The sequence below is a fragment of the Nyctereutes procyonoides genome, unplaced genomic scaffold (assembly GCF_905146905.1).
Source record: "Nyctereutes procyonoides isolate TBG_1078 unplaced genomic scaffold, NYPRO_anot_genome, whole genome shotgun sequence".
Lineage (NCBI taxonomy): Eukaryota > Metazoa > Chordata > Mammalia > Carnivora > Canidae > Nyctereutes > Nyctereutes procyonoides.
The window spans coordinates 52,649,210-52,667,271 of NW_026575044.1; the positions used below are offsets into that span (position 1 = coordinate 52,649,210).

At 46.6% G+C, this 18,062-nt stretch overlaps 1 protein-coding gene across 1 annotated transcript in view; it reads left to right on the forward strand.

The window, feature by feature from the left end:
- The window catches only part of DYM (dymeclin), a 346,418-nt gene extending 328,646 nt beyond the window's left edge, over positions 1 to 17,772 (forward strand). The window contains exon 17 of the mRNA XM_055324208.1: positions 17,405 to 17,772. Within this exon, the coding sequence (XP_055180183.1) occupies positions 17,405 to 17,554 (150 nt within the window). The 3' untranslated portion in view covers positions 17,555 to 17,772. The remainder of the gene's footprint in view (positions 1 to 17,404) is intronic.
- Positions 17,773 to 18,062: the final 290 nt, after the last annotated feature.

The following is an 18,062-nucleotide window of genomic DNA, read 5'->3' on the forward strand; positions in this document are numbered from 1 at the left end:
AGAAGGTACAAGTCTGACCAAAGTACAGGAGGCCACATTGGCCAGGATGCAAGTGTGACAGCCACCAATAGGCTTTCGCCGTTTCCAGGGAGGGTTTGGCAGTGAGGGGCAGAATCAGTGGTAAGAAAAGCAACAGACCCGGGGTGGTGTGGTTGTTGGAAGTCCTGAAAAAAGAAAGAAAGAAAGAAAGAAAGAAAGAAAGAAAGAAAGAAAGAAAGAAAGAAAGAAAGAAAGAAAGAAAGGAAGGAAGGAAGGAAGGAAGGAAGGAAGGAAGGAAGGAAGGAAGGAAGGAAGGAAGGAAGGAAGGAAGGAAGGAAGGAGAGAAAGAAAAAGAAAGAAAGAAAGAAAGAAAGAAAGAAAGAAAGAAAGAAAGAAAGAAAGAAAGGAGAGAGAGAGGGAGAGAAGAGAAGAGAAGAGAAGAGAAGAGAAGAGAAGAGAAGAGAAGAGAAGAGAAGAGAAGAGAAGAGAAGAAAGACTACATCTTACAAACAGTAGAAGGGTGTTTGGCCTGCCTACTAAAGTTGAACATATGCACACTCTGCTCTACTCCTCAGTGTACAGGTAACATGAGTGCATGCCCTGTGTGCCAAGAACGTCCATCGCATCATCTCTTTGTAATAGGGAAACCCAGCCCATTAGCAACAGAACTGATTAATAAGCTGTGGTATATTCAAACATTAGAGCCCTGTGCAGCGGTGCAAATGAGTGAAGGCCCACAAACCCAGTATGTATGAAACTCATGAACATAATGCTACATGAAAGAATCCAGGTACAATATAATAACCATATAATTCCATTAATATTAAATTCAAGGAAAGGCAAAACTCAACTGTAGTGTTAAGGGATTCAAATATAGGTGGTAAAATTACAAGAAAGAGCAAGGAAGTGATTACCATAAAAATCAGGCTAGTGCTAACCTAGGAGGCTGTGGGAGTGTTTGTGCAGACCCGAGTGGTGGCAATGTAAAAGCTTACCTTATACTAATTTTGTCATCACATATTTATGTCCTTGAACTTTTCTGAATGTGCGTTGTACTTCACAATAGAAAAGGTTAAAAAAAAAATGAGAGAGTCCATGAAGATTCCTTTATTTAAAAAGTGATTGAAATATGTATGGTAAGTGATGAAGTTTTAAAGAGATTTCAGTAAGGGTAAAAATATTTTTATCAGTATGTAAGATTCTTTTCTGATTCTGTTTACACATGAAATTCAAATTATTCCACCCATTTCCCCTGTCCTAAAATATGATCTTTGTCCCCTTCCAAAAAAGGGCTACAGAAAATATTATCAGAATGTTTAATAGTAAAAAAAAAAATGTTTAATAGTTATTATATTTGGATTGTGGAACTAATGATAATTTTTAAATTCCTGTTTTAAAATTTTTCTTCAGTGAATAGCATATTTAACTATGAGACACATCATAGAAATTTTTTAAAGAAATTTTTAAATTAGGGAACCTGGGTGATTTGGTTGGTTAAGTGTCTGCCTTCAGCTCAGGACATAATCCCAGAGTCCTGGGATCAAGCTCCACATCAGGCTCCCTGCTCAGTGGAGAACCTGCTTCTGCTGCTGCCCCTCCACCTGGCTCGTTCCTTCTCTCTCTCTCTCTCTCTCTCAAATAAATAAAATCTTTTTTAAAAAAATATTTTTTAATTAAAAGAAAACATACCCAGCATGCCTGAGTGGTTCAGTTGGTTGAACGTCCAACTCTTGATTTTAGCTCAGGTCTTGGTCTCAGGGTTGTGAGTTCAGGCCCCACATTAGGCTCCACTTTGGGCATGGAACCTACTTTAAAAAGCATAATAATAATAGCACACACATTGTAATTGCTACTTTTTTTTTTTATGTTGGTGAGAACGTGAATTGGAACCCTTGTGTGCTATTGGTAGGATGGTAAGATGGTGCAACCACTATGGAAAACAGTTTGGAGGGATCCCTGGGTGGCGCAGCGGTTTGGCGCCTGCCTTTGGCCCAGGGCGTGATCCTGGAGACCCGGGATCGAATCCCATGTCGGGCTCCCGGTGCATGGAGCCTGCTTCTCCCTCTGCCTGTGTCTCTGCCTCTTTCTCTCTCTCTCTCTCTCTCTCTCTCTCTCTCTCTGTGTGTGACTATCATAAAATAAATAAAAATTAAAAAAAAAAACAGTTTGGAGATTCCTCAAAAAACTATGTGTATTTACAAAAGAATTGAAAGCAAGGTTTGAAGAGATATTTGCACACCCTTGTTCGTAGCAGCACTATTCATAGTAGCCAAAAAGTAGGTGAATGGATAAGCAAAATGTGGTCATACATGCAGTGGAATATTACTCAGCCTTAAAAAGGAAGAAAATCCTGTCACATGGTACAACAGAGATGAACTTTGAGGTCACCATGCAAAGTGACCAGAAAAACAGATAATTTCATTTACGCGAGATATCTAAAATAGATTCACAGAAACAGAATGTTAGTTGCTAGGATGGGAGGAAGGCGAGATGTTAAATGGGTACTCAGTTCCAATTTTGCAGCATGAAGGAGTTCTTGAGATCTTTCACAACAGTGTGAATGAGTATAGATAACACTGCTGGATTGTACATTTAAGATTGAGTAGGATGGTAAATGTTACAGTGTATTTTTTATGACTGCTCTAAAAAAGAGGAAGAAAGAGGTGATCAAGGCAGTATGAGTTAGAGGAGGTTATGCTGATGAATGTCTGGACTTTGAGATTAATAGAGGTAATGGTTTTAATGCAAAAGGGAATGGAAAAATCAGTAATTCCTTGCTTTCTCTCAGATAAAGGCCCAAACCCACTGTGGCTGTTCTCCGTGATAATGCTGCACAAAGAACCTGAGCCAGGGCTTTGAGATTCGAGTGAGTGTGCTCAGTGTGTGTTCTTGAGTTAATTCTCTCAGCTCTAGCAGTGGATTAGCTAAGCTAAACAAGTTGGTTTAAGTACATCTTTAAATAGTTCAGTACTCTCAGAAATAAGAATGTAGCTAATTTAAATTCTACAAGTAAGTTAAAATTTTGAGAAAATAATGTGTTTATAGCTTAACAACCCAGAGCAATTGAGAATGTGTGTTTGTTAAGACTCAATATTTGGTTATGACTGCAGATTAATATTAGATATATAATAAGCAACTAAGGAGTTGAGTTGCAAAACAGCATTTGAAAGTAAAGAAACTACAACTTTGAACATGGGAAAAATTAAAACTAGGTTTATTTCAATTACAGATTTAGAAATCTAAAAAAGAAAAATGTATATTTGGAACACAGTGTCCCAGAAGATTTATTAATAGAACTTAATACACTCTTGCTGGAAATCTCAAATACATGTTAGCCTCTCTATGCATAAGCACAAAGGCCAAAATTCCCTTGTTATCATTCTGGTAGAGATTTGTATTATTCTTAATTTTCAAGTAGGATTTAATCAAATAGCTCATAGCTGAAAATTCAGAGTAGCCTTCAGAAAGTGGATATAAAAAACAGTTTTTTTAGGGAATGTGAAATCCTAGAGTTTGCTATCGAGAACATCACAAAAGTTCATCTATTTTTGGAATTAACGTATTTTATAGAAATTTTTGCATGTTTATTTTCAAAAGCACTTTCTTTATAAGCGGCAAATGATTTTGGGGAGAGTGAAATTTTAAAAAAGTAGTTTAAAGTAATTGAAATCTCAGAAGATAATTTTTATCAACCAGTGAATAGGTTTATGAAGCCCCTCATTTCAATATGAGAGAATTTATATTTCCAAGCTGGAATCTGCCTAAAAATGCTGCTTTTCTGGGCATTGCGGTTGTTCTGATAAAAATGTTTGTAGTGTATGTGGTTTTATGATAAGGTTCTGTGTAGGCTTGTAAATTATAAACTGTCAGTCTATAAGAGGTAAAATAGAAAAACATCTAGTCCTTTTGGGAGTGCCTGGTTCTACTATCTCCTTCCTAAAGATAAAGTCACCAGAGTTGCCTCTGCCTACGAGCCTCTATTCATAGTTTCCCCCAATGTCTAAAGTGCTTCCTCATTTGGAAGTTATCACTGCTCGGGCAAGGCCTCCCCTCCCACTGTGCTGGCCCAGCTCTGAGAGCACTTCGCACTTGGAATCACCATCATGTCCTGCAGTCAGGCCTGTGCTCTGGCCTGGAAGCGGCTCTGGGGCACGGTGGTGGTCGTTGGCTTACGCATGTCCTTGCATGTCCTTGGTTCTGTGCATATATCCCCTGATTTACAAACTACAGCGTCAGTGTAACTTATAGCCCCTGAGCTTTTTATGGTAAGAGAAATTCTTCAGGCATAGATGAGGAACATCTCTGCTTTTTAATTTTTTGAATAATTTACAGTTTTGCTGTGTTCCTATCCTCTTTCTCGTGCGAGTTCTCCTAGTCCAGGCACGTGCAAGACGTGGAAAATCCTGCAGAGTGTACATGAATCCCTATGGGAGGGCTCCGTGGAAGCTTGTTGTGTTTCCCTGCACTGACTGGATTTGTGCTTGTGCTCTTAGTTGTCTCCAGATTGTTTAAAAATAAGTGTTCTTTAGTGAAAGTTCCAATAAGTAGGATTCGAGTTCAATCAAGACTTCACCACACCAGAGCAAGGGAAGTTGAGAAATGCATTAAAAAGAATGATGAGAGGGAGGCCTGGGGGGCTCAGCAGTTGAGCATCTGCCTTCGACTCAGGCTGTGATCCGGGGGTCTGGAATCAAGTCCCACATTGGGCTCCCCACAGGGAGCCTGCTTCTCCCTCTGCCTGTGTCTCTGCCTCTCTGTGTGTCTGTCTCTCATGAATAAATAACTAAAATCTTAAAAAAAAAAAAAAGAATGATGACCATATTCCAGACACAGAAAGCTCCCACTTGGGTATATCGTTGCCCCCCACCCTTAGATGAAGTCAGGTTACCTAAGTGCCTGTCCAAGTTTCTTGTAATCTCCTCCTTCCCGTGACCCACCCCATCCCCATCTCTGATTCCCAGAAGTGAAAAGGAATATGATGGAGAAGAATCCCAGGAATGAGGTTTATAAGCACGTTTTGGAAAAAGTCTGTTTTTCTAAGCTGGAACCCTTACCCTAATGTGTCCCGAAGGCTCCTGTTTCCTCTCCAGCTCGTTCAGGAGCGGAGTTAGGGGGAGGCAGTTTCCTCACTTCACACCTAGGCAGGAGGATTATGCAGCAGTCTGTGTGTTTGCAGGCCTGGGTGATCCGGGTCGAGGCCTGGGGAGTGCCCAGGGCCTCCAGCAGCACATCCTGAACGTGGACTAGAGAAGGACCCCCTTCCCAGACGCTGATCAGAAGGTCCGCCAATGATGACCGGTCTTTCCTTACTCCCTGCTATCATGAACTGCTGGTCCAGGGGGACACAGACAAAATCAAACAGAACATCCCCCTTCGGATATAGGTGTTGAGACTACCTCCCAGGCTCTCTTTCCCCCTTTTCTGACTTTGAAGGATGGAGGCAGAGGGGCCACAATGTTGACAGCCCGTCCAGGCCTCTCACCTGACCTGGGCTGTGGACGGGGCCCGTGTCAGCAGCTGCTGCTGAGCTAAACACAAAGGCACAGTGATGTCCGCTGCCAAGGCCCTTCCCCAGAGGCGGGTAGGCTCAAGAAACGGTATCACAAGATAAAGACTCATTAGTGAAGAGCCAGACAGAGGATGGAGACCGAATTTTATTTGTCTGCTCCTTTGTTTCTAGTGAAAAACAAAAGTAACAAAGGTCACTGGACTCCAAGCATATGACCATCAAAAGAGGAGACTCTTGGACTTATTTCTGGACCTGTCACTTGCAAGCCCTGATTTCCCTTTTTTTAAGATTTTATCTGTTTGAGAGGGAGACATGTGCACAAGTGGGGGGAGGAGCAGAGGGAAAGGGAGAAGACTCCTGGCTGAGCAGAGAGCCCCAGGCAGAAGTCGATCCCAGGACCCTGACGTCATGACCTGAGCTGATCAAGAGTCAGATGATTAACTGAGCCACTCAGGCGCCCCTAGTGATCCTTTTTCCCATTTGTATTCATCTGAACTCTCCAAGTAATTAACGTGAGGGTAGCAGGGGAGCATAGTTCATATTTTTTCAAAATACATTTATGGTACAAAAGATCACTCTGTGACTTCATTTATTCTGATACTGAGTAACTTAAAAGAAGAGCAAAAAGTTCTTGTCCATTTGATAATTTATAGGTTAATATCGAGGAATAAAATTACATGTCTGGGATTAGCACCAAAATAATTCAGAAGAGGGAAGTGTGAGGTAAATGAAACAAGAGTGACCTTGAGCCGATAACCTGTAGCTGGTTGATGGGCACAGTGTTGTGGTGACTTTGTGTATGTGGGTATTTGATGGAATATGGGGGACCTAGACCGTCAGTGGTCCTGAGCCAGCCTTCAGCTCGGGCTCCCAGCGTGTGGCCCTGCACCACAGCTCCATGTGGCCTCCACCATCACAGCCTCCTGTTGCACTGCCACAGCCTGGGCCTCCAAAACAGCCAGGAAAACAGCCGCAAGTCAGCCAGACTTTGGTTGGGGTCTCGGGATAGTCCCAACACACAATGAGACTCATCAGCCAGATGGCAAAGACCATTATTTTGTAGCCACCATTGTGTTAAAATAGTGCAACCATTAAAGCGTCAGTGGCTGTAATTAAGCAAATGATAATACGGAGGAAGGGGGGGGTACGTGGACGAATAGGTCACCTTGTAGGAGGGGTTGAATCAGAAGCTTGTCCTCGGCACAGCTTTCTTCACCAGACGTTTGTGCTCACCAGGACGGGGAAGCCACGGAAAGACCCATCAGCAACGTCAGTTACTTTTGTTAAAAGCACTGCGTTCTCCCTTAATCTGCCGCTTATAAAAGTAAAGCTCTATTCCACAAGCCCCAGATTTTAGATGTCATCCCTTTCATGCTGAGCACACAGTATCTCTCTTGAGGGGAAATTTATTTTTTTCACATTCATCCCAAATTGTGCTTCAATAACAAAAAAAGACATACATCTGTATTCTCTTTTCTAAATAAACCCCAAATATAAAAGAACATTTTATTATTTAGTGTTTCCTATACTCAAATCCTAAAGTACAATATGTCAATTATTTAATTTTAAAGTTTCCCTTTGAAATATCCTTTAAAATGCTCAGGTAACTCTTTTCCAGGTAAATTCCAGTCTGTTTAATTTTCATGCTTGCAGCATATAACAAATGGAGTTATCCATGGTTAGTCCCTGGAAGTAAACAGAGAGATAAGCAGTGTATCTTTCTTTATCCAAATCTGTAAATATGGAAACATTAGAACCTGTGTTATAAAGACACACGACTCCTTCCCATTAAGCCACTGTCACCTTTTGGAAATGACTATAGATCTGCGAATGTTCACCTACCGGACATTCTGCTTGCCTTCTGGGACACTGATTTGAAAAGAAAGATAACGGTGGAGAAGGAATGGCGAAGGAAGGAGCCCCTCCATTTCCTAGTTTGCCCGTGGCCACGACCTTTGTCACTGGGCAGCGTTAGATGCTGGGCCCCCAGCCACACGTGAGTCACGTGGGCACTGCCGCCCACGCCTTGTCAGCGGTAATGCTTTACAGATGAGGCACTAAGTGTCAGAGGGGGCCGTGATCTGTCCGCGCTGATTAGCGTAGGAGCCGGGTCTGAGGTCTCAGATGCCCCGAGTTTCCCCTGCATTACACCCTTCATGGCTTCGATGGCAGGGGTGCATTATTAATCTCAAAAGCTTTTGCTTCCTTATCATGGTGTTTATTTCCATTTCATGCAATGGGTAAGTGTGACCCTTGCCATGAGGAGCATTAAGGACCAACCGCTGGCCTTTTACAACTTCCAGTCTGTGTGGGCTGGAAAATCCAAAGGGACAGGGAACGAAGTGGGGGCCTGGCCTGGCCTCGGCTCTCTGACCAGCTCCCCAGATGATAGGTGCACTCACGCCTCCCCCGCCCGCATTTGCAGCGCACAGAGCCACTGCCCGCAGAGAAGAGAGCAACGGGTGTGCCTCCCAGCGCCTTGCCTGGGACTCTCCTGACCACTGTGGCCCAGGCTCGAGGGCCTGCATGACCCCGGATGTGAGCCGTGTCAGGGAGGCCTGTGGTTCCAGGAGCAGCCCTCTGCCCTCTGGCCCGGCCTGGCCTTGGGGTTCGGGACCACTGCACTGGGCCCTCTGAATGTGCCTGTAACCTGCCCGTGTTAGGGGGGCTCATTCAAAAAGTCCTCAGATGCTCCCTTCATAAGAAAACTATGGGGGGGGAAACTGAAATCACATGGACTTCTGGCAGTGCATATAAGTGTCTAGCCTGCCCGGAGGCCAGCACTTGAGATGTGATGGGCCCACACTGAGGAACGAAACAAAGCCTGTGCCTTTTTGAACAGGAAAGGGTGCGCACAGGAGTCGTGAGTGACACGGCTAGACTTCCATAAATGGAAGCTTCGGTCCTGTTCAGCTCAGATAGTAACACCTCCTCCTTTGTTAGCTTGCGGGGAGTATCTTCCTGGCTGGCATGCGCACTGGGATCCGGGTCATGTGTGATCTGTGATCATGTCACCTGTCTCTTGCTTGGTGCCCTCTCTCTATGTTGGTTTTGGAAAGCTGAGCATCTGAAGTGTTTTTCTTTCCTGCCATAATACCGACAAGAAAAATACTCTGGGGGCCCCAGGGTGGCTCCGTGGTGGAGCGCCTGCCCTCGGCCTAGGGCGTGACCCCAGGGTCCTGGGATCCAGTCCCACATCGGGCTCCCCACAGGGAGTCTGCTTCTTCCTCTGCCTGTCTCTGCCTCTCTCTGTGTGTCTCTCATGAATAAATAAATAAAATCTTTTTTAAAAAAAAGTTAACGGGGCAGCCCCAGTGGCTCAGCGGTTTAGCGCCACCCTCCGCACAGGGCCTGATCCTGGAGACCCAGGATTGAGTCCCACGTCGGGCTCCCTGCATGGAGCCTGCTTCTCCCTCTGCCTGTGTCTCTGCCTCTCTCTCTCTCTCTCTCTATCTCTCATGAATAAATAAATAAATAATCTTTAAAAAGTAAACATATCCAGTAGTCATTTAATGTGAATTCCAGTTAACTTGGTATATCTTAGAACTATTAAAGATTTTTGTTGCTTTATTTGTACCTTCTTTTTAAAAAGGTAGGAGTAAACACATGGGAGTGGAGGTATTCAGCACTCCTAGTTCTGACATTCTGTGATTCCATGAATTCTTAGAATTCAGGAATGTAATACAGCTTTTTCTAGCGGACCTCGACCTTTTTTTGAAGCTGGGGGATCCTATCTCTAGATTGCTTTACCTCACGTTTACATGATTTTGGAACTTCACAGACACAATAATCCCTGAATGGAATCTAAGACTCGCTTCATACCAAATTCTGCTCTTTGGCACAAAGTGGTATTGGGACTCATTTAGAACATTCTGCTTCTGTTTCCTTTTCTCTAGATTTCCTGATACCCTTCGTTAGTCCTAATGACTGTGCAAAAGTAAACAAATCTCATTTTGTGTTTTTAATTCATTGACAACATATGCTGGAATAATGACGGGACCAAGATACTTGCATTTGACAGGAAGTCGCAGATGTGGTCACCCCTTCGTGGGTCATGCTTGGACCCCTGGGAAGTACAGCCATAGGAAGTACTGAAACCAAACTTCAGGTGACAAAATGCTTATTACCATTAGGATCATGGCTTTTTTTTTTTTAGATTTTATTTATTTATTCATGAGAGACACAGGCAGAGGGAGAAGCAGATTCCACGCAAGGAACCCAACATGGGACTTGATCCCAGATCTCCAGGATCATGCCCTACGCTAAACTGCTGAGCCAGCCGGGCTGCCCCAGGATCTTGGCTTTTAAGTAGAATGTTCTCCAGCTAGATTAGGAAAACATCATTGGTTTAAGCAACCACAAGGCTTCTCATGTAGTACTCGGAATAGATTGTTCTTTCCATAAGCAGAGGGAGGAAAAATATCCTCCAATCTATGATGGGTTCATCGGAATGTTGATTATCAAAGGCTAATTTAAGCTTCTTGCTAAGGAAGGCATGACTTTTCTAAGAATGGGTGATGCTCTTTGTAGTTTTGAAAAAAAACTCACATTTGCTTATAACTTAAATCCTAAGAATGTTCAATGAAATTAGAGACAACTTTTCTATGTTAGTCTTAATTGGAATTGTCTTTCCAAGTATCTCTCCGACATACGGTGGCAAAGGCTGTGTTGTCACCTGATGTGATCACCTAAACTCCCCCCAGTCTGGGCTCGGGTATGCCAGTGAAGCCTCCTGCCTGCCCTTGTCCCCACATCCCATGTCCTCTACGCATCTTCTACATGTAACTCTCAGCATGGCCATTTCAGACTCAACAAGGATCCTTATCTTGACAGAATTTGTCTCAACATGATTCAGAATCTTTCTCCAAATCTGTATCCTCTCTCTCACTCCCCTAGGTCACATATTATTCTGAAAAAAAAAAAGAAATAGTGTAAAGAAAGATTATCACTGATACGGCCCTTAGGACTTAAGTGTTAATTTGAGGGCATCTGGCCATATTGTGATCTTGACAAGAGTAGACAATAAAAGACTGAAACTAGAACTTGTCTCCATTATCATCTTATGCATCAGTCTGGTCCATGGCCGTGACTTATATGCACAGAGTTCATCATTTTCCACAGATGTATTTTGAAATATAAAATATGGGATCCCTGGGTGGCACAGCGGTTTGGCGCCTGCCTTTGGCCCAGGGCGTGATCCTGGAGACTCGGGATCGAATCCCACGTCAGGCTCCCGGTGCATGGAGCCTGCTTCTCCCTCTGCCTGTGTCTCTGCCTCTTTCTCTCTCTGTATGACTATCGTAAATAAAAATAAATAAATAAATAAAAATTAAAAAAAAGTTTGAAATATAAAATATGCCATTGACTGTATCTATCAACATAATCTATGTAAGTCCATGAGTTGGATTGTTCGACCAGCAAGACTCCGACGTGGTGGAATGTGGTGGAATGGTGGCCGGCAGGGAGCACAGCAATTTGAGAAGTAAATGAATCTATTATATTTGAAGTTTGTCCCCCACCCTCACCCCAAATCCTGGTAAGTCAGCTCGTTTGCTTCTCAAAGTGACAGGGGCTTCTTTTGTCTCACTTGGTCCCACATAAATGTAGGCACTCCAGTCACTCTCCACCACTCTGTTTCCCCAAACTCCCCCCCCCCAAGAACTCTTCGTTTTTCTACAAACAACAATTTTTACGTGTTTTTTCATTTACTCAACAAACTATTATTAAACCCCTGGCGTTATTCTAAGCACCAGAGGACACCTCAGTGGAAAAAGTAAAATCCCTGTCCTCCTGGAGCTTATATTCTACTTAGAATTGTACCTAATGGTAGTTAGTTTACTTTCTGGGATCGCACTCTGCTGGTCAGGTAGCTGAGGCCCATCCAAACCCATGAACGCCTGCAGAAGGACAAGCAGTTCCTGCCGTCGGCCCAACCACGGGCCTGCTTTCAGCTAAAGTGCTGCCAGTGAATGCTCTCCTCTGGCCCGTCAGCTCTCCAAATGCTACCCTCTGCCAGCAGCAATGGGTGCCTTGTCCCCAACTGTCACCTTTTGCTCCTCTGTTCAGGGGCTAAATGTAGGCTTTTTTTTTTTTTTTCTTAAAGATTTTATTTATTTATTCACAAGAAACACAGAGAGAGGCAGAGACACAGGCAGAGGGAGAAGCAGGGAGCCCAATGCAGGACTTGATCCCAGGACCCCAGGACCACACCCTGGGCCCAAGGCAGACGCTCAACCACTGAGCCCCCCAGTTGCCTCTAAAAGTGGGCTTTTAAAGAATTCTTTCCAGTGTGCTATGTAGCTATTTGATTTTAAACTGCACTAAATTTCTGGAGCCATGCCGGGTGCTCATTGGAGTTTCTGGTGCTGCTATCTCTGTAATCTTTAGGTAGAAGGGGGAGCTCCATTGAACTTGCATGTTCATAAAAATGATTGCAGTTGAGCCCTACATCTGCTCACTGAACTTCCTGTGGGTTTTCACCCCGTCGCATGACTGACAGCAGAAAGGCTTTGGTCTCTAAAGCTTTCGGCCTGCTTGTTATCCCCAAGTCTCAATCACCAAGTCAGACCTTTGCTTTGTCTCTGGACTGGGCGCCCGGATGTCCCACTGTAGTGGGTTGATTCACTGAAGCTGATAAAAACATTCCGGCCAAACTTGAGAGTCTAGCATTACCTCTGGCTCCAAAAATCAAAACAACCGGATTGTTTTAAGTAGCTTTGGATTGAGACCAAGCTCCGAGCTGGAGAGATGGGTTTTCTCTCCTTATTGAGCTGAGTCACGGGACAACTGAGAAAGAAGGGGGCAAAAGCCTGGGCCGAAGGTGACCAGCATCCTGCCCTCTGCTAGCCCAGGCGTTCCAGAGAGTTCTTGCCATAACCATCAAGTCAAAACCCCCGTATCCCCAGAGTTGCCCCCCCGCCCCGTGCTTTCCCAGAGCTTTAATGGGCCTTGAGCACATCCACCCGGCAGTCCCTGGCTAGAGCCCAAAGGGGGCCTGAGAACTCCAGGGAGGAGCAGTGGTTAGAGAGCATGTGGACGGATGTCAGGGCCAGGACGCCCAGGCGGCCCAGTCAGAGCAAACACACTCAAGTGAGGAAGTTGGACTTCTCTCGGCCATCACAGGATGGCATTATTGTTCTCCACAGGCTTGAAAAGGAACATGAAGGAAAGAGTGCCTTTTTCTAGGTTGTTGATCTGACATGCAGACGATGACATTTCTTGGACTGAATCCTGACAAAATGTGTCCCCAGTGTCGTTAATGCTAAATAAAACCTTTTGTCTTCCTTTTCCTTAGCTTTCAAGATTTCTAAGACATATTAGAGGAGGACATATTTTTAAGAATGTCTATTTAAATCTCCAACCATGTTGGCTCTTAACAGATGAGCGAGGCAACCACGTAAATTTGGGAAGGGGTCAAATTAGTGCAGCTTGAGCACCGCTCACAGGGGCTGCATTCACTTTCAGTCAGGCTGACTGAATGGTGTTTCCAAAACTCGTTTATAATTTCTATTATTTTACCCTTTTAAAATGTTCCCCGTATACGGTCTTAAAAACAACTCATGGCAGGAAAAAGGAAGCTCTTTTACCTTGTGCTTTCAGAACTTGTGTAGCCAGCTTTAGGGAACGTGCTCTTCTTTTTCCTGCTATTGATGGTTTATGTTCTGTTCTGAACCGTTTAAATGTTGGTGAAAAGTTCTGAGCCAAGAACCCACAAGATAAAGCCTCTCAGCTCATGTGTTCCTTGGAGGGGAGCTGGTGCTGTAGCCTCAGGGGTGCGTTGCACAGCCTGCAGCATTCGGGTTCGGCCAGTAATGGAAGTGCACTCGTGCCACTCGGTCTGGACTTGCTCTTCCGCCTCCACCGTGTCCAGTGGCCCACACTGAGGTGATGCAACGCATGGTCGGGCCTTCACAAGCCAGCGCAGGCAGGTGACCGTGCCTGGACCTCAGCGGGCTGGCCTCGAGCCCTCGGCCCCGGTGAGGCTCAGCCACAGCCTCATGCTTGTCGGGATTTTAAACAGTCGGGAGACTCAGCCCTTAAAGCCATCCCTTGTCTCAACCCCCCCGGGACAGCCCAGGGCCTTCACGTGTTCACCCTCTCCCCGAGACTGTCCCGGCTCATGTGATTTGTCCCAGCCCTGGGAAGGAGACAAGGATGGTTCAATTCAAAATCTCAGAGTAAACTTTTATGTTTTAAGAGTCCCAGGCCACCCAGCTACTAAGGCTTGGAGTTTCAGCCCTTAAATACTAGGAACGTGTGTGAGTCACTCAGCTAGATTTCTAGTACTGGGTTTGCTGGATGAATGAATGAGTGGGAAAAGATGGTGCTAAAACTCAAATTATCTGCTTGTCTTGCAAGTGCTTTTTCTAATTAGTTCAAAGATTAGATGAGTGACTAAATGTCGAGTGTTTGAACCTGCCCTGCCATACAGTAGGTGATCGTTCTATTAGCTGCAGATGTGAGCCACGTGTCAGCATTGATTTCATTTTTGTGGAGAGCTTCTATAGAAATAACCACTGACCAGCTTGAAGAAAACTTTATAATAAACCACAGGTCTGGTATTGACAGATAAACGGTTCCTACCATCTTATAGACCATCTTTCATCCACTGTTAAGTGCTATATACTGGGTGTTCTTGCCGTGCTGGATGTCATCCTCTGTTGAGATTCTGCTGACTACATTTACCCCAGAGCAAGATGGATGGTTGTTTTGACATAAACTCGAGCCACAGTGAACACAAAGCATTTTCAGCTCTATTTGATCAGGTGGTAGGAAGGGTAGTTGCAGGGATGTCGGGTGCTTTTCCGAGTGGACTTTTCCTACATCTGCCCGTGCATGATCAAAGGGCAGGCTCGGGCTCATTACTCCTTCTCAGTGGAGAGTCATCAGAATTTCCCCAAAATCATGAGGGCAGGAAAACTTAGCGCCCAAGATTGAGCGACTCTAGCCTGAGTGTCTTTAATTACATTGGAAGGAGTCCTTACAATAGTAGCCGGTTCTGGTTGTCTTTCCCATTGTACCCTGAGTGATGCAGAGAACAGCCTGGTGCAGACTGTCTCTCACCCTTTCCTGAGGCCTTTGTAAGAAAACACCCATGTGTGTCATAGGACGGAGAAAAGGGTGCCCTCTTGGTCATTCCTCCCTTGGGCAGCAAGAAGTGCATCATATTGGCGACAGCACCACTTAGAAATGTAGATGTTGTTATTCCAGCCAAAAAAGGCAATGTGGGGGCTCTGACCTCCTTGGGCCACCTCTGCCCCCTACCCCCAGCCCCTCACTTCTCTCTGCATCAGCAGGAGAGATTTTCTCAATTGTGAGGCCATTCGAAGAACTAGGATTTTCATCCTTGTCATTTGAGGGTCAGTTTCCTTGTCAAACAGTCCCTTGTCCTTGACTGTGACATCTCCGTGGCTCAGTTCTTTAAAGACCAGTAGTGTGCCGGGCCCCATGCCATGTCACGAAGGAGCAGAGCGCTGTGCCCAAAGGACAAAGCATAAGGGTGGCCGCAACTCTCTGTCGCTTTTCAGACATCCTTTCCCACCCAGGCAGACCTACGCTTTAATCCCAGCTCCAGCCCGTGGCTGTGTGACCTGGAACCGGGTTGGCCACATCAGCCTCGGCGAGACGTGGTGGCTGACTGCAGCATGGTGCCCTGTATGCCCAGCTGCTGGGCACTGCTAGCTGCACCCTGGGGCTGCAAATGCAGGTTTTTCATGGGAAAGAGTATCACTGTGTTGCAACCTATAAGACAGCACAACTGATTCCATGAGAGGGATTTATGGCCACCTCCAAGGACTCTGTTCCCTCATACCTGAGACCCCTGGCCAGTCCATGAGCAGCTCGCCCGAATCCCAGCCAGAAGGCCCAGAAGAGCCGGATGGGTGGGGTCATCCTCTAAACCTCAGTCACTACCCCTGCCGTCAGCACGCCCGACATGTTCAGCCTACAACTGATGATAGTAAAGAACTGATTCGAAACGTTCATAGTCCAGATGGCCGGGGTTTTTATTAAACCTCATGTTCCTGCCTCTGGAACATGGGTACATAGAGTGTGAGGAGGATGTGGGAGTAGGTAAGGCAGGAGCGCAAGCCACTCAAATCCCGTTTGTGCTCTATGTTTACGTAAAGGCTTTGGTGCCATGGAAGGGGGCTGGTTTTCATTAAAACTGTAATGGGGGACTGCACTCTGTGTGGTAAGTCAGTGTAACGTCCACAACCAGATTGACCCCCTCTCAGGAGCTCCTATACGCATTCCAAGATTCAACTCAAAACTCACCTTGCCAGAAGCACCTCCTGCTTATGCTGCCCTCCTCTGTCTTTCTGGAACTCTGGATCCAGTATGTAGGTGTCAAGTCTAAATTATTGTAAAATGCTGCTTTAAAATTCCTGTGAGGGGCACCCGGGGGGCTCAGTCAGTTAAGCAGCCGACTCTTGACTTTGGCTTGGGTCATGACCTCAGGGTCCTGGGCTTGAGCCTGGCATCAGGCTCACCACTCAGCGGGGAGTCTGCTTGAGGATTCTCTGTCCCTCTGCCCGTACCCCCTGCTCACATACTCTCTCTCTCTAAAATAAATAAATCCTTAAAAATAAGTAAATAAAAATAAAATTCCTACAGTTCTGTGTGAGTGGGTGGCTTCCCTGTGCACACCCCATCTCCATGTTAGCTGAGGCCTGTTTGTCCTTCCCGTGGACCAGGCCTGTCCTGCCCCTGCTCCTGCCCTCCACTCTCCACGCTGTGATTGGAGTGACCACTGACAGAGCCCTTCCCGCCAGGCCCCTTTCCCGGGGCCTTCACAGGCCTCAGGGACCCCTCATGGGGCTCCTGCGTCCCTCCATCCTCCTGGGTCTGGGCCCTGCTTGGTGGTGCTTCTCCTCACCGCCCCCCTCTGCTCTCCAGCCTGCTGTGCCCCATCTGGTCCTGAGGGAGGAACACTCCTCCCTTCTCACTGGCTGCCCCACCTCACTCAGACCCCTGGAGCCACCTGTCCTCCCGTCTCAGTCCTCTGTTCTCTTTGCGTTGTTGTTGCCACTTCAGGACAGAGCCCCTCTGAGGAGAGGCGGGCACGCAGTGCCACCTGGCGCCCCAGCCCCAAAGGAGTGAAAGACCATGAGGCCCACAGTACAGGAAGCAGGTCCTTCAGCCCAGCACCCAGCAGGGCCTCTGTCCGCAGTTGGCCGTGCTTCCTTGGTTTCCTCCTCAGGTTACAGAGCCACCCTCTCTGCAGGCAAACCGCAGCAGGTGACACGGACAAGGCCCCCCCCCATGCGCCCCCTTCCTTCCTCCAGGGCCCCCCCACTGTGACAGCTCCTGCCCGCCACCCTGGCCTGCGAGGGTGCCCAGGGGCCTGGAGAAGACCTGCAGACTGCAGGGATGAGGTGGCGGCTTCTGCCCTGGCAGGAGGGAATCAGAAGCCCAGAGCCTGGGGACATTTACGGAGCCCCATGGAGACTCGGGGGGGGGGGGTACATCTGGCCTCCCCGCAAGGATGCGACCGGGCTACGCTGTGTGGGCCAAGGCCGAGGAGCTGTGAGGGGGAACCATCACCTCCCAGGTGACTCGGCCCAAGAGCATGGCCCCTCCTGGATGGCCGGCCGGCCCCCAGCTCGCGCTGTCAGTGGTCTTCCTCGAGCCCTCCCGTCTGCCACCCTTGCGGGCCCCTTTCTGGTCTGATATTTGTCCCCCTGCCTCCTGTCCTGAGCCCCTGCTCCGCTCAGCAGACAATACTGACGGGCTCATCTGTCTCCACATGCCGCACGTGTTCACAGGAGCCCTGTGAAAACTGGCCCACAAAGCCCGGAGCATGAGGCCCGTGACAACAAGGGACATGGGCTCCCCACACCTCAGCCCCACTTAGAGACTCTGCTGCTTCTTCGTGGAACTGTGAGATTGTAAAATCGTCTCGTCTTTTTGTTGCAGAAATTTCCAGAATTGAAATTCAAATATGTGGAAGAGGAGCAGCCCGAGGAGTTTTTTATCCCGTACGTGTGGTCGCTGGTCTACAACTCAGCAGTAGGTCTCTACTGGAAGCCGCAGGACATCCAGCTCTTCACGATGGATTCCGACTGAGGGCAGGACAGCATCTCCCCTGCTCACCTCCCTCCAGCCGAGCAGCCCTTCCAGTGACTTTCTGGGAAATGGAAGTAGACGGATTGCCTGATACACCTTCTAGCAGAGAGGCTTGCACAGGGCGTGTTTCCCTTACACACTTGGATTTGGAAAATTGGTGCCAGTTGGCAGTAGATCACTCCGCTTAGATTGTAGTGCAAAAAAGGGAGGCAGGGGGGTACACGGGGGGCAGGGGGGTACACAATAATAAATGTAAAAACCTGCTATTCCACATGCAATTTTATTTCTAAACCAAAAATCTAGAGCTTTTCCAGGAACCTGATGCCTTAGGCACATAACACTTCACCAGTACACACGATTTTTTTTCTTTACATGTTCAAGATTTTTGTTTTGGTACAGTGTGTGTGTGTTTCTTTCAACATTGGGAAATGTCTGAAAAGATGACGAGACAGGAACTAATAAGGAAATGAAGTCATGTGTGAGGGGCTGCCTTCCAGAGGGCCCGTGA